The sequence below is a fragment of the Ictidomys tridecemlineatus genome, chromosome 2 (genome assembly GCF_052094955.1).
Source record: "Ictidomys tridecemlineatus isolate mIctTri1 chromosome 2, mIctTri1.hap1, whole genome shotgun sequence".
Taxonomy (NCBI): Eukaryota; Metazoa; Chordata; class Mammalia; order Rodentia; family Sciuridae; genus Ictidomys; species Ictidomys tridecemlineatus.
This window is the reverse complement of record NC_135478.1, coordinates 129,052,523-129,075,106: the sequence shown is the minus strand read 5'-3', so window position 1 is coordinate 129,075,106 and position 22,584 is coordinate 129,052,523. Positions and strand designations below refer to the sequence as shown.

Here is a 22,584-nt window from a genome sequence, read left to right as displayed (position 1 = left end):
GAGTTTGCATTCTTTTCAATTACAAATTTATTTTTTGTTATCATTTTCTAAGATTCTGAATTGACAACCTAATGTTGACAAAATGAGTGGGTTACGGTTTTAAATGGCTTCTTCAGAGTGCGACCATCATTAACAGATAAACAGATAGTTTACCTAGTAACATTTTAGGGAATTTTTGAAATCCTAGCTCATGTTAGATCTGACCAGAGAAAATAGGTCTGAATTTTGGTTCATGTTTGGTTTATTTTTTACCTAGCAGACAAGTAGTCCAGGTTGTGGAATGCAGAGCCAGATCATTTGGTTTGAGTACAAAATTCCTCTGCATTCCACCACCTGTGTGATCTTGTACTGGTTGCTGAACCTCTCTGGGCTGTGGGCCTCATACTTGTGTAATGAGGAAATAATAGTAGCTATGAGGTCTAAGTGAGATGGGATATGTAAGGCACTTGGAAATAAGGTGTGACACAGAGGAAATACTGCAGTGTGATTCCAGGTCCTCCAAGAAGCAGATGCCAAGGTGAGATTCTATGCAAGAATTTTATTATGATAAATGGCTCTTAAAAAAAGAGGGAGCTGGAAAAGTTTTTTGGCAAGGTCATCTCCAACAGGGATGCAAATCAAACCTGGAGAGAAGGTGGGAGGTATTCTGGTCAGCCCTGCAATTGAATGAACAGTGGGCAAGGCTGTGAAGGAGCTGTGGAGATAAGGCTGGTTATCAACAGAGGAGTCCTGGGTCCCAAGTCCCAGTGGCTCCTAGGAGTGGGTTTACCATGATGGTCATTGTCCAGGAGCAGTCTGTGGAGGTGCAGAGTCTGGGCAAACTGGTGCATGCAGAATGCAACAGTGGGAACTTGGTTCCTTCTGTTCCTTGAAGTTGGAGGTCTGCAATGCTCATTTTTTAAAGTGGCCTCAGGCATATTCCTTAGCTATTATTGTATGGTTATTCTTCTTTAATTTGTTTGCTCATGGATTAAGTTGTTAATAAATAGATCAGCAAACTTTTTTTCTGCAATGGTCCAGGTAGTAAATAGTTTAGATTTTGATAAGGACTCTGCTGCCACTACAAATAGTGACTTACAATATTATGTGAAGTGCTAAGCTGACAGAATGCAAAGTACATTCAAAATTACAAAAAGATGTACCTAACCCTGCCTCAAACACTGGGCAGCTCCTTTGGAAGTCTGTAGTTCAGCTGAGTGCCGTTTACTCCATAGCCATGTCAGAAATTAAAGTCACATATCCAATCACCTGAAGAACTTTTTAATCTTACAACGAATCTCCTAAGTTTTATCCTATTTCTTAGCATTGGCATCGTGTTCAGGGAGAGCTACCAGTGTCTGTAGTGAAGTCCAAACTTGGTTCTGCCACTAGATGGAGGTGTTGGTGTCTTTAGGAGATGCCCATAATTCAGTCCTGTTTTCCCCATCAGTAAAAGGCAACAGTAATTTCTGCATGGAGTGTCCCTGAGATTAAATGACATAATGTATAACAAAGTACCCTGTATGTTATCTGGCAAATAACTAATATCCAAAGAAAGAAGATAGGATTGTTTAAAAAAAAGTACAAGCACTCAGATTTCATAATAAAGTCTTGTCATCCTCAGACGTAATTAGGTAGAACCATCCTGTGAAGCGAAGCAAGTATGAGGAATGCAGAAAGTTCATGCTATTTGAGAATTCCAACATGAAATTCTCAAGTATGAGCTTATGTGGGGCAACAAAACGTGCATAACATATAAATATTCTCCAGAGAACTAGTAAATTCCAACATTAATCTCACTTTTTCATTCTGGTATTCAGCCTCAGTGTATCAGTATTTTTTTTTTTTTGTCAGATGTTGGATGTAGAAGTATAATGAAAGTAAACGCATGCTAATTTCAAAATCAAGATGCAAAATTTCATTAACGTGATGACAATCATTTTGGAGAAATCTCCATAGTAAAACCTTTGACAAATGGGAGAGTGTTAGAGCCACTGATAATGGGAGGACAGTGGTACAGATGATGCAATGAAAGGTTCTTCCAAAGATGAAGATTTGCACATTATAGGCTTAAAAGAGGGCTGAGGAAAAGTCAGAGTCCCTTCTTCAGGGTTTTGGATGATCACTTCTTTACAACCAGCCTGTGGAAAGGTCATGTGAAGGAAGAGATCATATATAAAATAAAGGAGCTCCATATAGCTCCATTAGAAAAGTTTGCCCCAAAAGTCACTGATTAATTTATTTCTCATTTTCAGTATTAGCATATCATTACAATAATACCCTAAAATTTCATAATCATTACTTTGATTTTTCAAGGTAAAGACTTAATTAAATGTTAGCTCCTTGTTTATTGTGATGTTTTAGAACTTCTCTTAAGTGGATTTGGTTTGCCTTTTTCCAATAAGATGAAACGTTGAATAAGTCTAGTAAGTTATTCAATAAGGAGACATGATACAATTATTTTTTTAAAGCTCTACCATTTTCCTTTAGGAAGCGCTGAAAAACAAATTTATAAGAAACTTTGTAGAAAGCCAATTGCACATTGATGTGGACAAACTCACTGAAAACCTCCAGACATATGGTGAGTGAGCTGATGCACAGGTCAGGGTTCATCCATTCAGTGGTTCTGCCCTGTAGGTCTTCCCCTTTGGTCATGAAGTTTCTGGGTGATATTTCCAGGTTACTTGTCCTTTTGGTTTCTATGTTCTTATCTGTAACCTGAAACACTTGAACTAAATACACTCCAAAGTTTGTGCATACCTGTAGTTTTCTGATTTGATAATTCAGGGTTTGACTTGTAAAGAACTTAGTTAAAAAGAAAGGCTTCTGATTGGAATTCAAAAACTCTGAGTTACAAAGCGAGTGTATGAAAAAGTTAATATTGAGTTAATAGTATATTGAAAGCAGTTGCATTGACTTGAAAATGTGGAAATCAGATTTAAAAAAAATCTACCGATTAGCAAACATTTATTATACTTCTACTACAGTCCATGAATACATGTAGGTGTTTCACAAATAGAAGATACAAAGACATGGATCCCTAGTCCATGCAGGGATCTCTAGAGGAGTATGAACTATTTTGGTCACACTGCAGAAGATGGGATGCCCATGCTTAGAAGCAGTGAGACAGAATCAAGACTCTGTCAGGGATATGACAAGGGGCATGTCAAGGGCATGCTAAGGTCAGTAGCCTAACCCCACTGGGGGACCTGGAGACAAGAAAAAGATACATGTCAGTTTTCTGGTTCTGGTACACTGGCATTCTGCTTTGTGCAAGGGACAAGGCTCAGATATGCTTGAAGCAAATGGCTTAGAAGAAGGCAAGGTTTTCTATTAGGCATAGTACTTCCCTTCTATGAAAAAGTATTTGGTAAATGTACCACTTAATTAACGTTAATAATACAGGTTGAGTCGCTGGGGATGTGGCTCAAGCGGTAGCGCGCTCGCCTCGTATGCGTGCAGCCCGGGTTCGATCCTCAGCACCACATACAAACAAAGATGTTGTGTCTGCCAAAAACTAAAAAATAAATATTAAAAAATTCTCTCTCTCTCTCTCTCTCTCTCTCTCTCTCTCTCTCTCTCAAAAAAAGAAAAAATACAGGTTGAGTATCCCTTGCCTGAAATACTTGGAACTATTTGAGATTTGGGATGTTTTTAGATTTTTTGGAGTATTGGAATATGCATCATGTATTAGCTTGGGGATAGGACCCAAGTCTACACACAAAATTCCTTATGTATATCTTATATACAGTTAAAAGGTACATGATAATTTTAATGATGCTTGTAAAACTACAGTTTTACAGTATGGAATTTTCCACCTATGGCTTAATTTCAGCACTCTGAAAGTTTAAGATTTTGAAGTATTTCAGATGGTTTTAGGTTTTATGATTTTAGGATGCTTAATCTGTATTGAAAAATAAATATCACTGCCTAAATAATATTTTCAATTAAAACATTTTTGTAAAACATGTCTTAATTGAAAAGCTTATTATAACAAGGCTCCCATCTTGTGTTGTTGCAACCAAGGATTGACAGAAGTCCAAGAGACTTTTGGTCCAGAACACCCATGGTCTCATCCCTTTGCATATGCAGTGGTGTGGATGTTGATTTGGTTGTCTTACAGTGTGCAATGTACTTGGATACCATTTGTTCAAAATGCTGCTGCTGAGAACCAACTGTTGAAACAGATATTTTGCTAAAGGACCCAACCACAAAAATTGTAGAGGAGGAAGAGTTTATTTGGATGCTTATGGTTTCAGAGGTCTCAATCCATAGACAGCCGCTCCATTACTTTTGGGGCTTGAGGTGAGGCAGAAAATCATGATGGCAGAGTGTGGCAGAGGGAAACAGCTCACATGGTAATCTGAAAGCAGAGAAATAGAAAAACTCCACTCTTCAGATACAAATATATACTCCAAAGCCACATTCCCAAGTCCTACCTCCTCCAGCCTCACCCCACCTGCCTCCAGTTACCACTCAGTGAGCCCCATCAGGATTAATTCACTGACTGAGTTAAAACTCTTAGGACCCAATCATTTCTCTTCAGAACCTTCCTGCAGTGCCTAACACATGAGCTTTTGGGGGATACCTCATATCCAAACCATAACAACAACATTGCTTTTGAATAGTTTTTTTTCTATATATAAACTTATGTTATAAAATTAAGGGGAACTCAGAAATTCAGACATTTCTCTACAAGTGTGTGGGATCCCAAAATGTGGGATTCACATGGAAGTTTCAGATTATGAAGTGAATTCCTTCCCCTGTCCCAAATTTGGAGACTGAAGATCCTCTTATCAGCTAGGAGGGAACATGTTATTTTCCAAGTGTCTCTGCACAGCCCTTCATGAACAAGCACAGTGTGAAGACAGGTACCTTGCAAGGCTCTGGTTGTGGAGGATTGATCACAGAGGAGAAGCAAATCTCTATTCAGTTTTTTATTTTTGTGATGCTGAGGACCTTATGCATGCTAGGCAAGTGCTCTAACTCTGAGCTGGACCCTGAACATCCCATTTATATCTCCTTAGCTAAAGAAATCACTCACCTTTCTGCATACATCCTTTTAAAATTTAGACCTTCATCATACATATATTTATTCATCCTGTAACCAGTATCTGGAGACTGCCCTAAAATGACTATTTGAAATTATATTGATGCAATCCCTGGGAATGTTTTCCTACCCACTGTGTCGATTTTATACATTATATTATTTTATTTTATTTTATTTTTTTGCTTATCATACAAGCAATATATATCTGTCATAGAACCATTACAAGATACAAATAAACCAGAAGAAAAAGCCACCCTTCATTTCATCAAAGATAGCTATTGTAAAAGCCTTGGAGTTCTTTTTCAGACAGATTTATATGTACTTACATGAGTGCAGGTATGTGCATTTTGACAAAAAATGATCATATTATCCTTATCATTTTTAAAATGGTTTGTAAAAACTGTATTGAAAAGGTTCTTCATATTCAAAACTATTGACTTTGTTACTAAGAGTGTTCTGAGCCCCTTCCCTTCCATTTTTACTCCCAAGTATGAATTGCTTTAAACTTATTTAGTGATTTCTTCTGGATTGGTTATTATAGCCTTAAATGATATGCCTATAGTAGTCTTTCTTGATTTATTCATTGTAGGAATTATCAATTGATTTCCTGTTCTGAAGGATGCAGATTGAGTTCTGCATCACACCATTTCCCCGCCTGGTTGCTCCCACTCTGGTTATATGACCATTCTAGTTGTAATAAAACATAATGACTAGATAAATATTGTCCTACGAAGAACTAGGCTATGCATGATAATGAAATTTCCTTTTTTACCATGTTCCCCCTTTCCTGAAGATTCTCGTTTTCTTGCTTTTACATGCAACATTTGCTCTTCCTTACCCTGCCCCCACTGTGTCAATCTCTTCTTTATGTTTAGTCCTTCTGTCTATGCAGACAGCTGGCAGAGCCCCTTCCTCCCTCACACCCTTGAAAAGGCAATTGATCCTTCTGACTATCACTGGGCTGCCCTTTCCTGGGAATTCTTTGCTGTCTGGGCATGGGCTACCAAAATTCCTGGGTTCCACATCTTCATTTTAATTTTATTTCCATGTTGTGTTAGCTCACATTCAAAAATGTCATCTGAAAGATGGGTGCACAAAGGAAAAAAAAATCTGAGTAATTTTACCTAGCAGTCTCATCAAATCTGAAGATTTGGTGGCAATATTTTATTCTTGATTTTTTTAATAACAATGATTTGTATACTCTCTCTTCTATCTCTCTTTCCCTACCCCTTTTTTTATCAGTCTTGTTAGAAAATATCAATATTTATTAATATTTTCACAAAAATATTTGATTTATTGCATTATTTCTTTATGTTTATTTTCTATTTCATTAATTTTGGGTCTTTTCTGATCATAAAATGATGATTGGCCTCATCATTTTATGTTCTTTGGTGGTTATTTTGTTGTTGTTGTCATTTACCAAGGATTGAATCCAGAGATGTTCAACCACTTAGCCACATCCCCAGCTCTTTTTATTTTTTGAGACAGGGTCTTGATAAGTTGCTTAAGGCTTTGCTAAGTTGCTGAGACTGGCTTTGACCTTGCCATCCTTCTGCATCAGCCTTCTAAGCCACTGGGATTAGAGGTGTGTGCCACTGTATCTGGTTTTTCTTTCCTTTTTCCAAATAACTCCTTGAGTTGGATACTTATATCATCAATTTCCATCCTTTTAATCTTTTCTATATTAATACATATTATGTTATATATATGTGTGTGTGTGTGTGTGTGTGTGTGTGTGTGTGTGTGTGTATATATAAGCATTTCCCTTTGAACATTGCCTTAAATACATCTCACAAGTTTTGATATGTTCCACTTACGTTATCAATTAAAACTATTTTTTCATATCTAGTATAATTTTTTTGTGTTGGGTAATTTAAAAGACTATAGTTTCTATATATTTGGATTTTCTATTATCTTTATATCTCTGTTTCACAGTGGTCAGGGAATGTCCTCTGTCAAAATGATGACATTTGTTTCAAATCTCTTGAGACTCGCTTACTGTCTATACACATGGTTAACGTTGGTTTCTGCATACAGTGGTTCTGCTACTGTTGAGTACAATCCTGTGTATCCTGTGCTTGTTCTATCAGTTATTAATTTACCATTATGATTGTAGATCTGTTTCTCCTGTAAGTTCTGTTAATTTTGGTCTTATATATTTTGATACTGTATTTTATTTTCCTCTGAGAACATATATGAGATATTTATATTTCCCCATTAGTATTTCAATTCTTCCTTTCTTCCCTTACTTTCTTTCTCTCTTCTTCTCTCTTCCTTTTCCCTCTCCCTCCTTGTTTCCTCTCCCCACTCTTTTTTTCCCCATTTCTTCCCTTTCCTTTTCAGAAGTTTTAGTATGACTTGCTTTGATTTTTTTTTTTTTTTTTTTTTTTAGGAGAAAAACTGCACGGTTTTGTAGCACTTCTTGAATCAGTGGCTTGATAGCTTACATTTTGGAAAAGTCGTGGCCATTATGTGATAGAATATTTCTTCTGACCATTTCTCTCTGTCCTTTTCTGCAACTCTAATTAAACATGACTAAAATTTTTCATACTATCCCTATTGTTCTTATATTCTTTTCAATGTTTTCCAACTTTTTATTTTCTCTGTCTGCTTCAGTTTGTGAATTTTCTTGCCAGTTTTGTAGTCTATTAATTCTCTATTTAGTTGAGTCTAATCTGATATTAGACATTCCCATAGAACTTTTTTATTTCATTATTGTATTTTCCATTCATATTTACAATTTTTCTTTTTTTTAAATAGTTTTTAGTTCTCTACTAAAGGTTCCTCTAGTTCAACCTAATTTTTAGAAATATAATCATATTTAGAAGTCTATGTTGTGAACTATAATAATTCATTCTTTTTGTGAATTGTTTTTAAAGTCTATTTTTCCTCTTGTTTTTTTGATAATTTAGGTTTATCTTCAGGAACATTAGATATTTTTTTCATTAGATTTTTTTCTTTAAATACCAGCCATTATCTATAAAAAAAATTATCTATCTAGGTCTCCAGATAGTGTTAACTTTCTTCAGATAATGTCATTTTGCACTTTCTGGCAGAGAGCTATGGTAGGCCCACTCTCTCTTCTTTAAACAGAACTGATTTATAGTTTGCTTTTGTCCCTGAGTAGCTTCCTTAAGATACTACAACAAAAGTTTGTATTTACCAGGGTCCACATGCTGTGTTGTCCCTGGAGTTAAAGCTGTATTAGGATTGCTGGAGATGGATCCTCCCAGTCCTTGGTGGTATCAAATAGCAGACATTTTCCTTTTCTCACCAAAGATCTTGGACCTTCAAGTCTTTGGTACCTTGGTAGCTTTTTAAAGACTTTATAAAGATTTTGAAAATGTCATTTGTATTTTCTAGTTTTTCTTGGTAGAAAAATTTGTCAGGGATAAGTTGTTCTCTGTTACACTAAGCAGAAAGTTCTTCAATAATATTAAGTTCTTTTAATCTAAAGACTATCAACCTTTAATTAGGGGAAGTTTTCTTGTCATTATTTCTGTGATATTTTTACCTCCACTTAAAAGATAAAGTCATTTTTATCTTTAGGGTTATTGTTGTTGTTACCATTTTTTGTTGTTGTTGTTGTTGACTTATTTTGAGTTCTTTCTTTGAAGAATTTTCTTACTCATTGATGTTAAAATCTGACTGGACATTTTTTTGTAAGTGGAAATTATTGTGACTCGGTCTAGATCAATGATTCTCAGCTGGCATTCTCCAAGGTCAACTGGCAATGTATGGAGGTTGTTTGGGTTGTCACAGCTGGTGAGATGTTACTGGTATCTGATAGGAAGAGGCTTGGGTACTACCAAATGTTCTACAATGTGTAGGACAACCTATCACAATGCACTGTAGGCTCAAGGTGTCTGCCATGCATGGATTAAGAATCATCCCCTTAGAGCAATAGGTTGGAGTCACTTGTTGAAAATGATTAGGTTCTTAAATTCTCCAGTCTGCTTTTGCTAATTCCTGCTATGCCAAGGATCCTTAGTTATAATCATTGGATGGAAAAACGATGGCCATCTTTTATTGTTATCTGGAATTTGAAACCAAATTATAGCAGAATTTTATACTATGTTAACCTATGTGTGAACTATAGGATTCTTGTCTTGTTCTGTAGGACTGAGTGGGCCTGTGCATCTTTCTCATGACTCCTCTTGTTCCAAAGGCCCTGTGTGTTCTACCTTGTCCCATATCTTAGTACATACCATAGGAGATGGAGTGATCCAAGAAGACAAGGCCTCAGTTACAGGCTCCTGGGGGTTCATCCCCAGAATCCTGTCCTCTGCATTCCACCCTTTTCCCTCAGCAGTGTCCTTTAATCCTGCAGGTTGGAGAGAACACAGGAAGTCTCCACAGTGATAGCACATGCAATTAATACCTGACTGCATTTTAACAATCAATACATGGTACAGGAACTGTTACCCAACAAGGATATTGCTGCTTTCTTCTCAGAGGAAGGAGATCAGCATAGTATTCCAAGACCCAGTGAGATTCATGATCAGCTTTTGCTTTCATTCCTAATTATATATATGTGAGTGTGTGTGTGTGTGTGTGTGTGTGTGAACCTTTATTCTTGATTTCTATAAACAATTGCTTCTAAGACACTCTACAAATACCAAATTCACAGTTGCTCAGTCGCTTATATATAATGGTGTAGTATTTTAACCTATGCCCATCCCCCTTTGGATTACTTATAATAACAAATAAAATGTAAATGCTATGAAAATCCTCGTACTATATTGTCTAAGGAATAATTATAAGATAAATATCTGTACATGTTCTGTGAAGACACAGTTTTTTTTGACTACTTTGAATCTGAAGTCAGCTGAATCCATGGAGGCAGAACCAAAGACATGGAACTATGGGCACAGAGGACTGAAAACACACACACACACACACACACACACACACACACATGATTCAGCTTCTTAAGGCCTTGTTTAAAAAGCAGTTAGCTTTGATTCCTGCCCTGGAAGATAATTAAAGCTATACTATATATACTCAGGTCAAGCCACTCTTTATTGCATTTAACATCTAGATCTACATGCAGTTAAATTTTCTAACTAAACTTACAGGGAAACATATTTCATAACAAATGGTCAGCATATAACAATGCAATATAAAGATACACTCCGTTTGAACCATCCTATAAAATTTTAAAAACTCTCCAACTCTTCCTTAAAAACTCAATTCCCCAACAATGGATAATATATTCTTTGGTCTTTTCTTTTTTAAAAAAATATTTATTTTTTAGTTTTTTAGATGGACACAATATCTTTTATTTTTATGTAGTGCTGAGAATCGAACCCAGGGCCTCACGCATGCTAGGCAAGCACACTACCACTTGAGCCACATCCCCAGCCCTGGTCTTTTCTTTTTTAAATGTTCTGCTTAGTTTCATGCAGAGGAATCAAAAATAGGTAATTTATACATATATAACACACATACGTACATATATGCATAAAACTTTAAGTTTCACAATAATCTCATGGGGATAGTTTTGCTTTACTCATGCTATAAATAAGGAAACTAAAACTTTGAACGACTCAATAACTTTTTGATGTCAGACATGGAATAAATAGAAGAACTACTACTGGAGTGGAGCTGTGTCTTGTCAATTTTGCAGCACTCAGGTGTCTTATGTTTTGATGGCTCCCCACACTGTCATTGCACATAAGAATATCCAAGTTTAGCTCTATACTCCTACTATTTAGAAAACAACAGAATCTCCAAGGGAATTTTCATCACAGCCACTGCATAACCCATAAATACCACACCTTGAAGTAGCATTTCACAGCAAAAAAAAAAAAAAAAATGACATCTCTAGACCCTGATATGTGGAGACTGTAGCAGGTGCCAGGCAGGGTACCAGACCTCATGGAGAGTCATGGAGAGAATATGATGAATTGTGTACAGGCATCACTTTATTTCAACATTTGGGGGAAATTAGATAAATAATTTTATACTAAATTAATGGGGAGTAGACTCATGCAATATATTTTTTCTCATATGCACCAATGTCATTTCACAAAAATTTACCTTGTAAAGACTTGTCTAGGATCTCTGTTGTCTCCTTGCATTCTCCACCCCTATCCTCTCCTTTTTCACTAGTGTCTGCAGTGGAAATTAGAGAGGTCAACACTGCATGCTGGGGTCATCAGCCAAGGGCAGTTTCAGACACATGGTACCATCTTGGAGAGGGACATAGAGGAACTACTAGTGTCAGTTTTATTCCTGCATCAGCCAAGCCAGGCCACCGTGCAGCCATTTATCTCTCCAGGACAGATGAATGGGAACACTGAACTTTCCATCTTGGGTGAGGTGGGTGGGGGTGGGTGGAAGCCTGGAAATCCACCTGCTACCCAGAACATTGCTTAAATCATGCCATGTTACCTGAGCTAATATCTGAGACTTAGAGCAAGTTAAAGGCAGTGCGTTTTTTTTTCTGTGCCTCTATTAGAAATCAATTTTATATATTAATAACTGTGATACTGTGGAATTTTGATTGCATGCTCACTCTGTACCAGACACAGTGAAGACAAGATGTGTTACTTTATTTAATTTTACCTTAAGATGATAATTACAGGATTATGATCATTCCCATTTCATAAACAGGATGAGGATTAAACATCCATAGCTGCCCACTGGGGAGTGGTGAGCAAGTACTCAACTCTGTTTGATACTTAGACTAGAAGACCCAGACAGCAAGGACCTGTTTCCATATCCAGGCCCAGGGAGCTCCATAAATAGAAACTGTTGAAACCAGCACCCTTTGCCCTTCTGTTCAGTGAGCAGGGTCTGGCACCTGGCAGGGTAGGGTGTATGGAGGCCAGAATAGACCATAGCCATCCTTTTTAGCATTCTATGTCAATGCCAACCCCATGCCATTAACTCTGAGGCTCAGAACCTCTCTGAGGGCTCCCAAGATGTTCTGTGGTAGGCTCCCTCCCATTCCCCAAAGTAGAAAATACCTTCCTAGTTGTGGGGGCTTCAGGACACAGAGAGGTAGAGGACCCCTGACTTGGGATCCCTCTAGTTCCTCTCTGGTTGCATCATCCAAACAGGCAAATATTCTTTCTAGCCCTAAACTGTAGAAATTGTTGACTGTGAAACTGTTGAGAAATGAACACTGCCAGTCAATCGCATGTCTCCATGCTTGATGCTGCTGGACTGTGGCCTGAGCTACTGTTCTCTGATGGGAACACATTGTAACCTCGCTTTTTATAGTGCTTTTGGGGGGGCTATTCCAGAAGCTGATGTCCATCAACTGCTTGAGACTAGAATATGCAGGTCCCCATAGCCAATGCAGTGGTCATGGGCAACTAATAGCTATTCCACACAGTGATTTTATTTATGTAGTTTTATGATTGGCTGTGTCTTTTTTGGCATATTTTCATATATGTTCAGTTCTTTCCAATTCTCTTCTTTATAAAATCCTGAGTGGGGAAAGAGACTGTCTCTGGATGTCATTAAGGAGAGGGTGGGTGGAGCCCCTTCTGCCGTGAACATCACACCAACTAGGTGAGCATTTTTCCAGAACAGTGGGGAGAAGGTGGCTTTCTCTCAGACATGCTTTAAGAGTGGGAGGCACACATGTCCTCTGTATAGTGGCCTATGACTTGGGGCTATGATGCATCATCTGCTAGCAGGGCCTCAGACACAGCAAACTGAGAAGCTCTGTTCCTACCCAGCCACTCATGTGTTCTCATGTGTTCTATGATCTCTCAGGATGCTTTCCCTCCCCAGGTGTGTTCTGTGTATCCATTCTATACTCTTTTTTGGGGGATGGAGTGTATTGGGCATTGAACTCAAGACACTTGACCATTGAACTACATCCCCAGCCCTATTTTGTATTTTATTTAGAGACAGGGTATCACTGAGTTGCTTAGTGGCTTGCTTTTCAGAGGCTGGCTTTGAACTCGTAATCCTCCTACCTCAGACTCCCTAGCCGCTGGGGTTACAGGTGTGCGCCACTGCACCTGTCTCTTTCTATACTGTTTCTATTCTATATTCTTTCTTTAGGTTCCTTTTTTTCCAAGTACTTTCTGAAACCGAGTGAAAACACACACACAAAAGCAAAAAATCCATCCTTCCCCCCAAAAAACAAAAAAATAAAAAAATAAGACACCTCAGCATTTTTCCCTGAAAATGTTTAATGTTCAGCTTCTAGAGCCAAGATGTTGCTAATGCAAATCTCTTGGTGTATTTCATTTCTAATTTACAAGATCTAAGACAGAGGGTGTAGGAGGACTGTGTTTCCTCAGTGCCAATACTCATTGATAATTTTTTTTTCTGTAAAATTAATACCATAAAGTGACTTTCACAAAATACCTGCTGCTTCAGAGGAGTCATACTTTTTAGAGTTACTTGATCTAAGTTGGAACATCATTTTTTCTTTTTTTGCTGAGTTTTCTGAAAGATTTTCACCCTACTCTTCATAGACCTTTCCGTCTTTGTTTATTTTGTCTGGTTCTCACTTTCACAAATTTCCTTGGGATGTAATCTTACCCTTTGTTCATCAACTTTTTTTTCCCTTTATATTTAGATGCATTAGCATTATAGATAACTTATATAAAAAGTAGAATTTACAGTTGGCAAACAAGTAGCAAATTTTGCATATGAACAAAATTTCACTCTTTTGATAAATTTTGAATGAAGGAATTCATATTCATTTTCAACTTTGTGTTTTGCAACCCCCTGTATATGAACAGTAAGGACTGAGGTGAAACAGAATTTGATGTGTGGTAATCTGTTTACTTTCCTCAGGAGGGATGCTAGACAAGATGTTTAACCATGCAGGGGCTGGACGCTTCCGTTTCTTGGGCCAAATCTTGGTGAATCTCTCTTCTTGCGTGGTATTGGATCGCTTCCAGGCTGTGGAGTCAGCTGACATCCTGGAAACTAAAGCCCATGAACTCATGAAGAAAAACAACTTCTTGGCCAGTAAGTAAGGAGCAAATATGTTCACAAGGGCACTGCCTCTCCAAGGTGGTCATTTTGCATATTTTTCCTTAATGTTACCTTATGTTGGCTCTAAAAGAAAAGGGATCTTTTCCAGATAAAACATAAATAAGCAGAAACATATATACATCGAGTTAATGGAAAGCTGGGCTTCATGCCATAACAACCAATGACATTTTCAGCATCCTGAAGAGAATACGACTTGATGTATCTGTTTTTACTATTTTTTTTTTTTTGGACATTATTTTGTGGTCACATTTTTCCTGACTGAAGTTATGCTTTAATTTCCTCTATAGTCTTTATTTTTAACATAGTATCTTGATATCCTGGCTGGGGGAGAAAAAAGACAGTGGTCAGTTAGATTCCATTATTATATGTGTAACTATTCAAGTTAAGTATAATATATCCTTTTCTATTCTTTTTGAACAAAAAGTTATTATTATTTTTATTAATTTTGGTGCTGGGGGTTTGATCCCAGGGCTTTGTACAAGCTAAGTTCACACTGAACCACTGAGCTACATCTCCAGCCTCCAATTATGTATTTATTTTCTTGAGGTTTTATATTTTTTGCTGGGACCACCATGGTAAAGTATTATAGCTTGGGTGACATAAGCAATAAAAATTTGTTCTGGAAGCTGGAAATCTAAGGTCAAGACAACCAGAGAATGGAAATGTTGCACTCCGTTTGTGTACGATGAATTGAAATGCATTCTGCTGTCTTGCATAACTAAGTAGGATAAGTAAAAAATAATAAATTAAAAAAATTTTCAAAAAGACATTCATTAGTTCCTTTTGAAGATAGTGAGGGACAGATCTTCTGTAAATGTCTTTCATTGGCTTGTAGATGGCTGTCTTCTTCTATAGCTTTATATAATCTTCCCTCTATGTTGTCTCTGTGTCTAGGTTTCCTCTTTTCATAAAGACAATGTTATATTGAACTCGGGCCCACCCTATAGGTCTCATTTTATCTTGATAATTCCTCTCAAGATGCTGTCTCCAAATGTGGTCACATTCTGGAGTCCTGGGGGTTAGGACTTCAACATAAATTTGGGGAGAACAAAATTTATCTCATAATAAGGTTTTGCATAAAATGTAAAGAACCCATGTGACAGAAGACAGAATCCATATACTTGAGTTATGAATGCTACATAACCTCAGAGGTGGATTCTTTGCCTCCAGATGCATTTGCCACTTGAAGAAAGGAAGGACTGATTACTTGAGAAGGCTCACACAATTTTTCAAATCCTCCCTCAAATAAAATACTATCTTATGTCACCATAGCATTGTTTTATTAATAAAGATAAAAAGGTACCTTGGACTGGGAGTCAGGTCTTGGATCAAGTTTACCACACATTGCTTGTGGAACTGAGCCTTGATTTTTGCCTTCCTGGGGTTAGAGTCTCTTCCTGTAGGTGTCGGAGGCTGTGCTGAAGCCCACAATCCACCAGTCTTCCAGTCTGAGCAGTGTGACATGTATGCCCCTACCTAAGTTGTGATGATGCTTTATTTTTCCTTTTCTGCCACTAGGTGTCATATTCAACAGTTCCTTAGTCCGCAGGAGAATCAGATCGACATCTCTCAAATTGCCACCCCATGTCACATATACAATTCGGACCAGCGTCTTACACAGCATGAGAACAGATATGATAAAAAACCCTTCTTGGAAGTTCCATCCTCAGAGTTTACCAGCTGATGGGTTCAAATATAACTACATCTTTGTCCCACTGCAAGACATGATTGAAAGAGCCATCATTGAAGTACAGACTGGCCAGGAAGCCCTGGAGCCGACCACTCAGACGCAGGCAGCCCCCTACCCATGCCACACCAGTGACCTGTAAGTAGCTATAGTCAAGCCAAACTTTCCTCCAGTGTCTACCTGCAGGGAGAGGAATTTTGCATTTGGAAAACAAAATAGAGAAAAAGATCCTTAAGCTTTTCTATAGTCATCTCAAAGAGTTTTCTTTTTAAAATCCACTTTTCCTATTACTTTCTTAAGGCTGTTTTTTTTTAATATACTTGAGCTATTTATGTAGAAATATGATGGGTAAGATAGTTAGCCCTTTGCAGCCACAGATTCAACCAACTGCAGACTGAAAATTTTTGAATAGAAAATTCCAGAAAGTTCCAAAAAGCAAAATTTTAATTAGGCATGCACTGTACTATATGCTGAATTCTTGTGAATGAAGTGACATATAGTCATCATATTTGGTAAGACAAGTAGAGATGATTTAAAGTACATGGAAGATTGTGTAAGTTTTATACAGTACTGCACTATTTTATAGTGCAGACCTGAGCATCTGTGGATTCTGGAATCTGCCAGGTATCCTAGAATCAATTCCCTGAGGATTCCAAGGGACAACTTGATGTGATCAAGTGGAATTTTAATTTGATATCAGGCACCTATAGTTTTAAATGTCCATAGAATATATTTAATGAACAATATTTATGAGAGCTGTGCATTTCTGGCTCCAGGTGCTGCTTGTCTTCATTTGGGGAAACAGAGGAAGATTTTTTTGTTGGGACAAATCTTTAAAAAATAGGCCAGTGAGGATTCCAGAGGTCAGTGGCTTAGGAATACAGGAAGTAATTATTTAAATTTAGATAGTGTGTTTTGACTGGAGCTGTCCATAGGAAGAGAGAACACAGGAAATCTAGTCTAAAGCCTGGAACAGCTGGACTATCTAGAGGACTAGAAAGACGAATTGGCTGTCACAAAAGCAGGTAGTAGGAAGGACAGGACAGGCAGGGTGTGTTGCAGCATGAAATGGAGGCTGTGGTCATCTAGGGCTCACTAAACTGGAGTGAAGACATAGGAGTGGGGTTAGACCATGAAAGGACTGTCATGAAAAGGTGTTGAAGGGGGGAGTCATAGTGCTGCAGGCTGTGGGCTCAGCCTGGATTCCTTCCTCTCTGCATGATGAATGATATTCTCATAAGCATCCTGCTCCCACACGTGGACCTGAATAACACAGGCTTCGAGTCCTTTGCAATCCCTGGCTGGCTCTGATGATACCGTGTTCTGCTGAGGTTGTCACCTCCAGGAGGTGACTTTGATGATTCCACCTTCTGAGCTTTCTCGAAGGCTCAGTAGAAAGTGAGTGGCTGAATGCGAGATTATTAAAGGGACAGGCTTGAGTGTGATGTTAGTTATGAGAACAGGGACAGACACTTGTCTTCCAGTGAGGCTCTATAGGTAACAGCTCACCTGCATCCCACCCCTGATGGGGACAGAGCCTTGGGTTGCCATGCAGAAGTTGACTCCCTGTCCAGGTGGTGGTGGTCCTGTTTTTTTAAGGACAGGTGACTTGATGTCTTACTCTCTCCTTTCTGTCTAACACAACGCACCATACACAATAGCTTGTCAATATAATTTTTTGATTGTATATTCTCTTTTTTGAGGGGGGGGTGCACGAGGGATTGAACTCAGAGGCACTTGACCACTGAGCCATATCCCCAACTGTATTTTGTATTTTATTTAAAGACAGGGTCTCACTGAGTTGCTTAGTGTCTTGCTTTTGCTGAGGCTGGCTTTGAACTTGTGATCCTCTTGCCTCAGCCTCCCAAGTTGCTGGGATTATAGGTGCCTACTACTATGCCTGGCCTGCCTTTTTTTTTTTTTTAATTAAAGCATTGGCCTGGGGCTGTGGCTCAGTGGTACAGAGCTTGCCTAGCATGTGTGAGGCGCTGGCTTGGAGTTTCAGCACCACATAAAAATAAATAAATAAAATAAAGGTCCATCAACAACTGAAAAAAATTTTTAAAAATTAAAGCATTATACTTATATATAGTATTTAGGCTCATCCCAACAAAATCATACATGCATGGAGTTCAATTTTAGTTCATGATTCCCCTGCTTTTCCTTCCTGTCCTTCCTCCCCTCATTTATACATTTTTGGAGAACACTTAGTGTTACAGGAAGAACCATCTCGTGGAGGTAAGATTAAAACCTGCCTGAGGGTGCTTATCCTAGTGTGGTGGAGAGAATACTGGGTTGGAAGAAAGAAACCAAGCTGTCATTTTCCCTCAGGAACTTCCTCATTCGACAAATCATTGGTAAGCCTCTTAATCTCCTTCTTTGTGAAACAAAAACTTTTCTTTTTTATCAAAGCAATGATAGTTTTAAGCATTTTTAACTTTGCAAAGTATGCTCTTACAGTATTTTTCCAGGACGTGACAACCTCAGCAGAAACCAGTATACTCCTGTTTTTGCACAGATGCTTCCTAACAACTCAAATGCCTAAGAAATCTGAGAGATAGTGGCCTTTATTAGATGCTTGGATAAATCAATGCTTTATAATGCAATTTTTAAAACGTCAACTTTTAGAAAAGTGAAAAGCCCATCAGACAGTCTCCTTCCATCTCCAAAGGATTGCCACCCAGGGAAGAGGGGACATTATGCTTATGTGGATGGGAAGATGCAAATCCTCTCCAGTCTGGTCCACAGGAAGTGGCTGGGGATTGGCTTTGTCCTCCCTGACACATGGTGTGTACCCTGGGAAGAGTGACATACACTCCAGTAAAGGTGTGGATGGAATCCCTGAGGTAGACTGAATAATCCTACCTACCATTCATGGTACTAGTTCTCAAGTACAGCAAGAGGGTTGGGAAGGAGGCTTTGATGAGATAGATAAAGACAAGATATGCTTTTTTTCCCCTCACCCTTTGAAGACAAATTATTATATATGAGAAACTTCCATGCTTGAAAGCTGGAGTTTGTGAAATGTCTAGGTATGACTCTGATGTCATGCAATTACTTCTCTTAGTCTGCTCACTGGGATAACGCAACATAACTCCTCAGAAGTATTTGTTTTACTTGTTTGAAAAAGGCAAGCAAGCATTTTACTTCTCTGAACGATTTAAAGCCTTGAGGCCTCTTCTTCCTGTATGTCTGGTCTCAGAACATCTGCGTTTCTGGAGGCTTAGTGTGCCTGCCACGATTGAGATGCAGTCTGAGATGGGTCTGGAACTCAGCCACCTGAGTAAAAAGTCTAAAACACATTTTGGACCATATACCACACTTGTTGAAATATTTGACTGGTTTCTCTGTTAATTATTGAACTAGATACATATTCTTTAATTTTAAAATGTATAACACTTAATGTGCTATTTGTCAGTGTCTAGCCTTGGGGTGAATCAGTGCAAGGAACAGGTGAAAATCCATGCTCTATTGTCACTTACAGTTCAGGGAAGCATTTGTAGAGTATCTACTCTACAAATACAATAAGGAAGAAAAAACTGTATTGGATGTTAAGGGCAATAAATACCATCATGTTAGGGAGGAGTAGAATGGGGGGGCTCAGATTAATAAGGAAGCAGAGCTGGAGTTATGCTTGGGGTAGACTCTGGCTGGAGGGAAATATTTAAGTAGACTTGAAGGAGTACAGAAACACAGGGGAAAGTGTGTTCTATGGCAGAGAAATAGCAGTGTAAAGGCTCTGGGGCAGGGGTGGTTTGGTGTATGTAGATTCATGAAAGAGTGCTTGAGGGCAAGAAAGGAAAGTCAAAGAGCTGATCACAGATTGTGTGGATGCAGGTGATCTGAGTGCAATGGATCATGGAAGGGTTTTGAACATGAGTGATGTTTTCAAATCCAAAAAAAAAAAAAAAAAGCTTGTTCAGGCTGTTGTATGGAGACGCTGTGTAGCTGTGAGAGCACAGAAATTACATGGGAGGCTGATGTAATGACCCAGGTGAAAGATGACTGTGGCCTGGTTCAGAGTTGTGGCAGACAAAGTTGTGCAATTCAGTGATCAATTCTGGTTGCATTCTGGAAGCAGAACCAACAGATCTGCCAAAAGATTTGATGATAGGTGTCAAGGAAGAATCCCCTATTTTGGTTCAAGTAACTGGATCATTGGAGTTATCTTTAACTTTGGAAGTAAACAACTGTGGGTAGAGAAGGCTTAGAGTAAAAGAATACAGGCTCAATTATACACACTTAATTGGTTTTAGAAACATAAAGAAATGTTAAAAAGAGATTTCTTTATTAAAAAATATTTACTTTTTAGTTGTAGTTGGACACAATATCTTTATTTTATTTATTTATTTTACGTGGTGCTGAGGATTGAGCCCAGGGCCACACACATACCACCGAGTCACAAACCCAGCCCTAAAAAAGAGATTTCTTTAGGAGGCTGGCTAGATCCAGTTGGAGGTATTGGTTTAGAGTCTTTACCAGTTCAAACGTATATAAAATTCAGATTAGATGGCCTTACCATCAGAGGGGAGCATAGCCACAGAAACAAAGAGGGCCAAGACCAATGGCGTCCCCCACCGCCACCACAAAAAAGGTCAGGGAGGAAAGGAGACTGAGGTAGGAGGAAAGCTTATGGAGTCCTGGAGGCCGACCAGAGGAGTGACTCCAGCAAGGGGGAGAGTTCAAGAATGTGACTCCTGGGTAAATAAGATGAAGGGGGGCAAATGGCGGGTAGCTTCAGAGGTAGGTATGTGCACCACTGGGTACTTCACTGAGAACAGCTTCACTGACAACCAGACTGAAGTCCACGTAAGAGACTTGGAGAAGTAGAATGGGAGCCTGCATCCAGATAGCTCTCAGGAGTTTTCTGTAACAGGCAGAGGATGGAGGGCAGTGTGAACAGAAGATGTGCTCTTTAGAGAAATATGTAGGATGCTAATGGTTTGGAGTCTTTACCATTTCAAAGGTATTTAAAATGCAGATAGTTCAGTGAGAGGGAAAACTGAAAGTAATAAAAGAGGTGGGGAAATTGTGTTCTTGAATAGTTGAGAGGAGACTTCCACAAGTGCAGGAACTGGCTCACAGACAGAAACCTAGCAGTTTATCCATGATTACAAAGTCCATCTATTTAAAAATTCCCCAGCTTCCTTGAACCCAGAGCTTACAGAGCTTTCTCTCTCTTCATGTAATATCTATCATTAACCCAAAGACCCACAGTTTTGAGAGGCCAGCGTTGATAATTATTAGGTTGATACTGTAGAGTTGAATAGGAAGCAGAACTTTGTGAAATTTAATGTTCTCGTCAGTCCCATGATCCATGGGTGGTTATTTTAAGGACAGTTTTTTTTTTTTAATTCACACACAATAATTGATAAGGACAATTTCTGATTGGAACTATATCATACTTCATGAATATAAAGGATTTCAAATGTTAATCTATTGCCTCAAAGAGCAAGTCCACTAAGAAGGTTTTCAGAAAACAAAATCCATAGCAATACTCTAGAATTCTTTCCTACGAAAAAAGAATATTTCTTTCAAAATGTGCCTATTATTTCTACCACAGCTTTTTTATTCCTTCAACTTACAGCATTCTGTATTTGGGTCTAAGAGAAGGAGAAATTGAACTTTTGGGTTCTGAGTGAACGATAGCTCCCAGAGAGTCCCTGCATCTGGACTTGGAAATGTCTTGGGGGGAGTGGAGAATAAAGGCTCTACCAAGAGTCATGCTCATAATGTTGGATTCCTGCTTAATAAAAAAATCAGTTTGCTCCACAGAAGACAGGAGAGGACCTTTTGTTATATCCATTTTATTTCTTAACCTTGTGCTTTACTTCAAGAAACCTTAGTAAATACCTCTTTTCTATTTGTCCATAGCCATCATTCCTAGAAGTTCACATTCTTGGTACCCCCCAAGAGATATTAGAAGCCCCCCTTCCCTACTCAGACTCTGTCGTGTTCCACTGAGTGGGACCTAAACACCAGGTAATTGATGGGAAGTAGAAGAAATATGCTCTTTAACGTTGTAGCCCTTCACTCCCTCAAGTTCCTCACGAACTTGTCTTCTTGCTACAGAGGGAGGAAGTGGAGGAGGACATGTCTTGTTAAAGACTCAGGGAATCCTTTATTCAGTTTCTTTGTGTTCTTTGCCCCATAGCAGCAACAGTAACCCCTCCCTTAAAATAGTATCACATTTCTAAATACTGGCATCTCATCTTTCCTGTTAGAAATTTATGAGCACAGCTGAAGCAATTGAGTCTCATGTAGGTTATCTGTCCCCAGGTCTCATGGCATCTACCTGGCTTTCATTCCAATTTTCTGATGCGCTATTAAGGCCCTTTCATTTTAAGCATTTCGTGAAGGACTCTGAATCAAGAGGCAGAAGCGGCTGCCATTTCCACTCTATTGGAAAGTCTGGCACATTTTCTTGTTTCCCTATCAGAGCTCAGATTCAGCAGCACTTCTAAACCTGAGGTGTGGACATTTGTTGCAGTATCTATGGTCATAACAGGGCAACGTACGTTTAGTGCCTGAGGACCAGAGATGCTAATTGTACAGTTCTCTATGGGATGAAGAATAATCCTCACCAAATCCCTAAAAACCCTTATTTAGAATCACCACACGCTCTGCCTCTGATATATTATTTCAGTGCCTTCATTCACTTGTATAATTATTCCTCCATTCATTTGTTCAAAAGACATTTTTTTCTCCCTTATATTCACTGTAGACATGCATTTTTCAAGGGGCTGGAGGGATGCAGAAATGAGTAATACACAATTCTTGAGCTTAGGAAACTCATTGCTTAACACAGTAGGTAACATGGGTTCATAACTCTAAAAGAGACAAGAAAGGGAGAAAAACTGTTTGCATAGGTCCTGGGAGTGGCAAGAGTGGGTTA

At 38.5% G+C, this 22,584-nt stretch overlaps 1 protein-coding gene across 1 annotated transcript in view; it reads left to right on the top strand.

The window, feature by feature from the left end:
- Abca13 (ATP binding cassette subfamily A member 13) overlaps positions 1 to 22,584 on the top strand; it is a 422,085-nt gene that overhangs the window by 131,185 nt on the left and 268,316 nt on the right. The window contains exons 29-31 of the mRNA XM_078039756.1: positions 2,470 to 2,560; positions 13,799 to 13,975; positions 15,521 to 15,827. Of these exons, the coding sequence (XP_077895882.1) occupies positions 2,470 to 2,560; positions 13,799 to 13,975; positions 15,521 to 15,827 (575 nt within the window). The remainder of the gene's footprint in view (positions 1 to 2,469; positions 2,561 to 13,798; positions 13,976 to 15,520; positions 15,828 to 22,584) is intronic.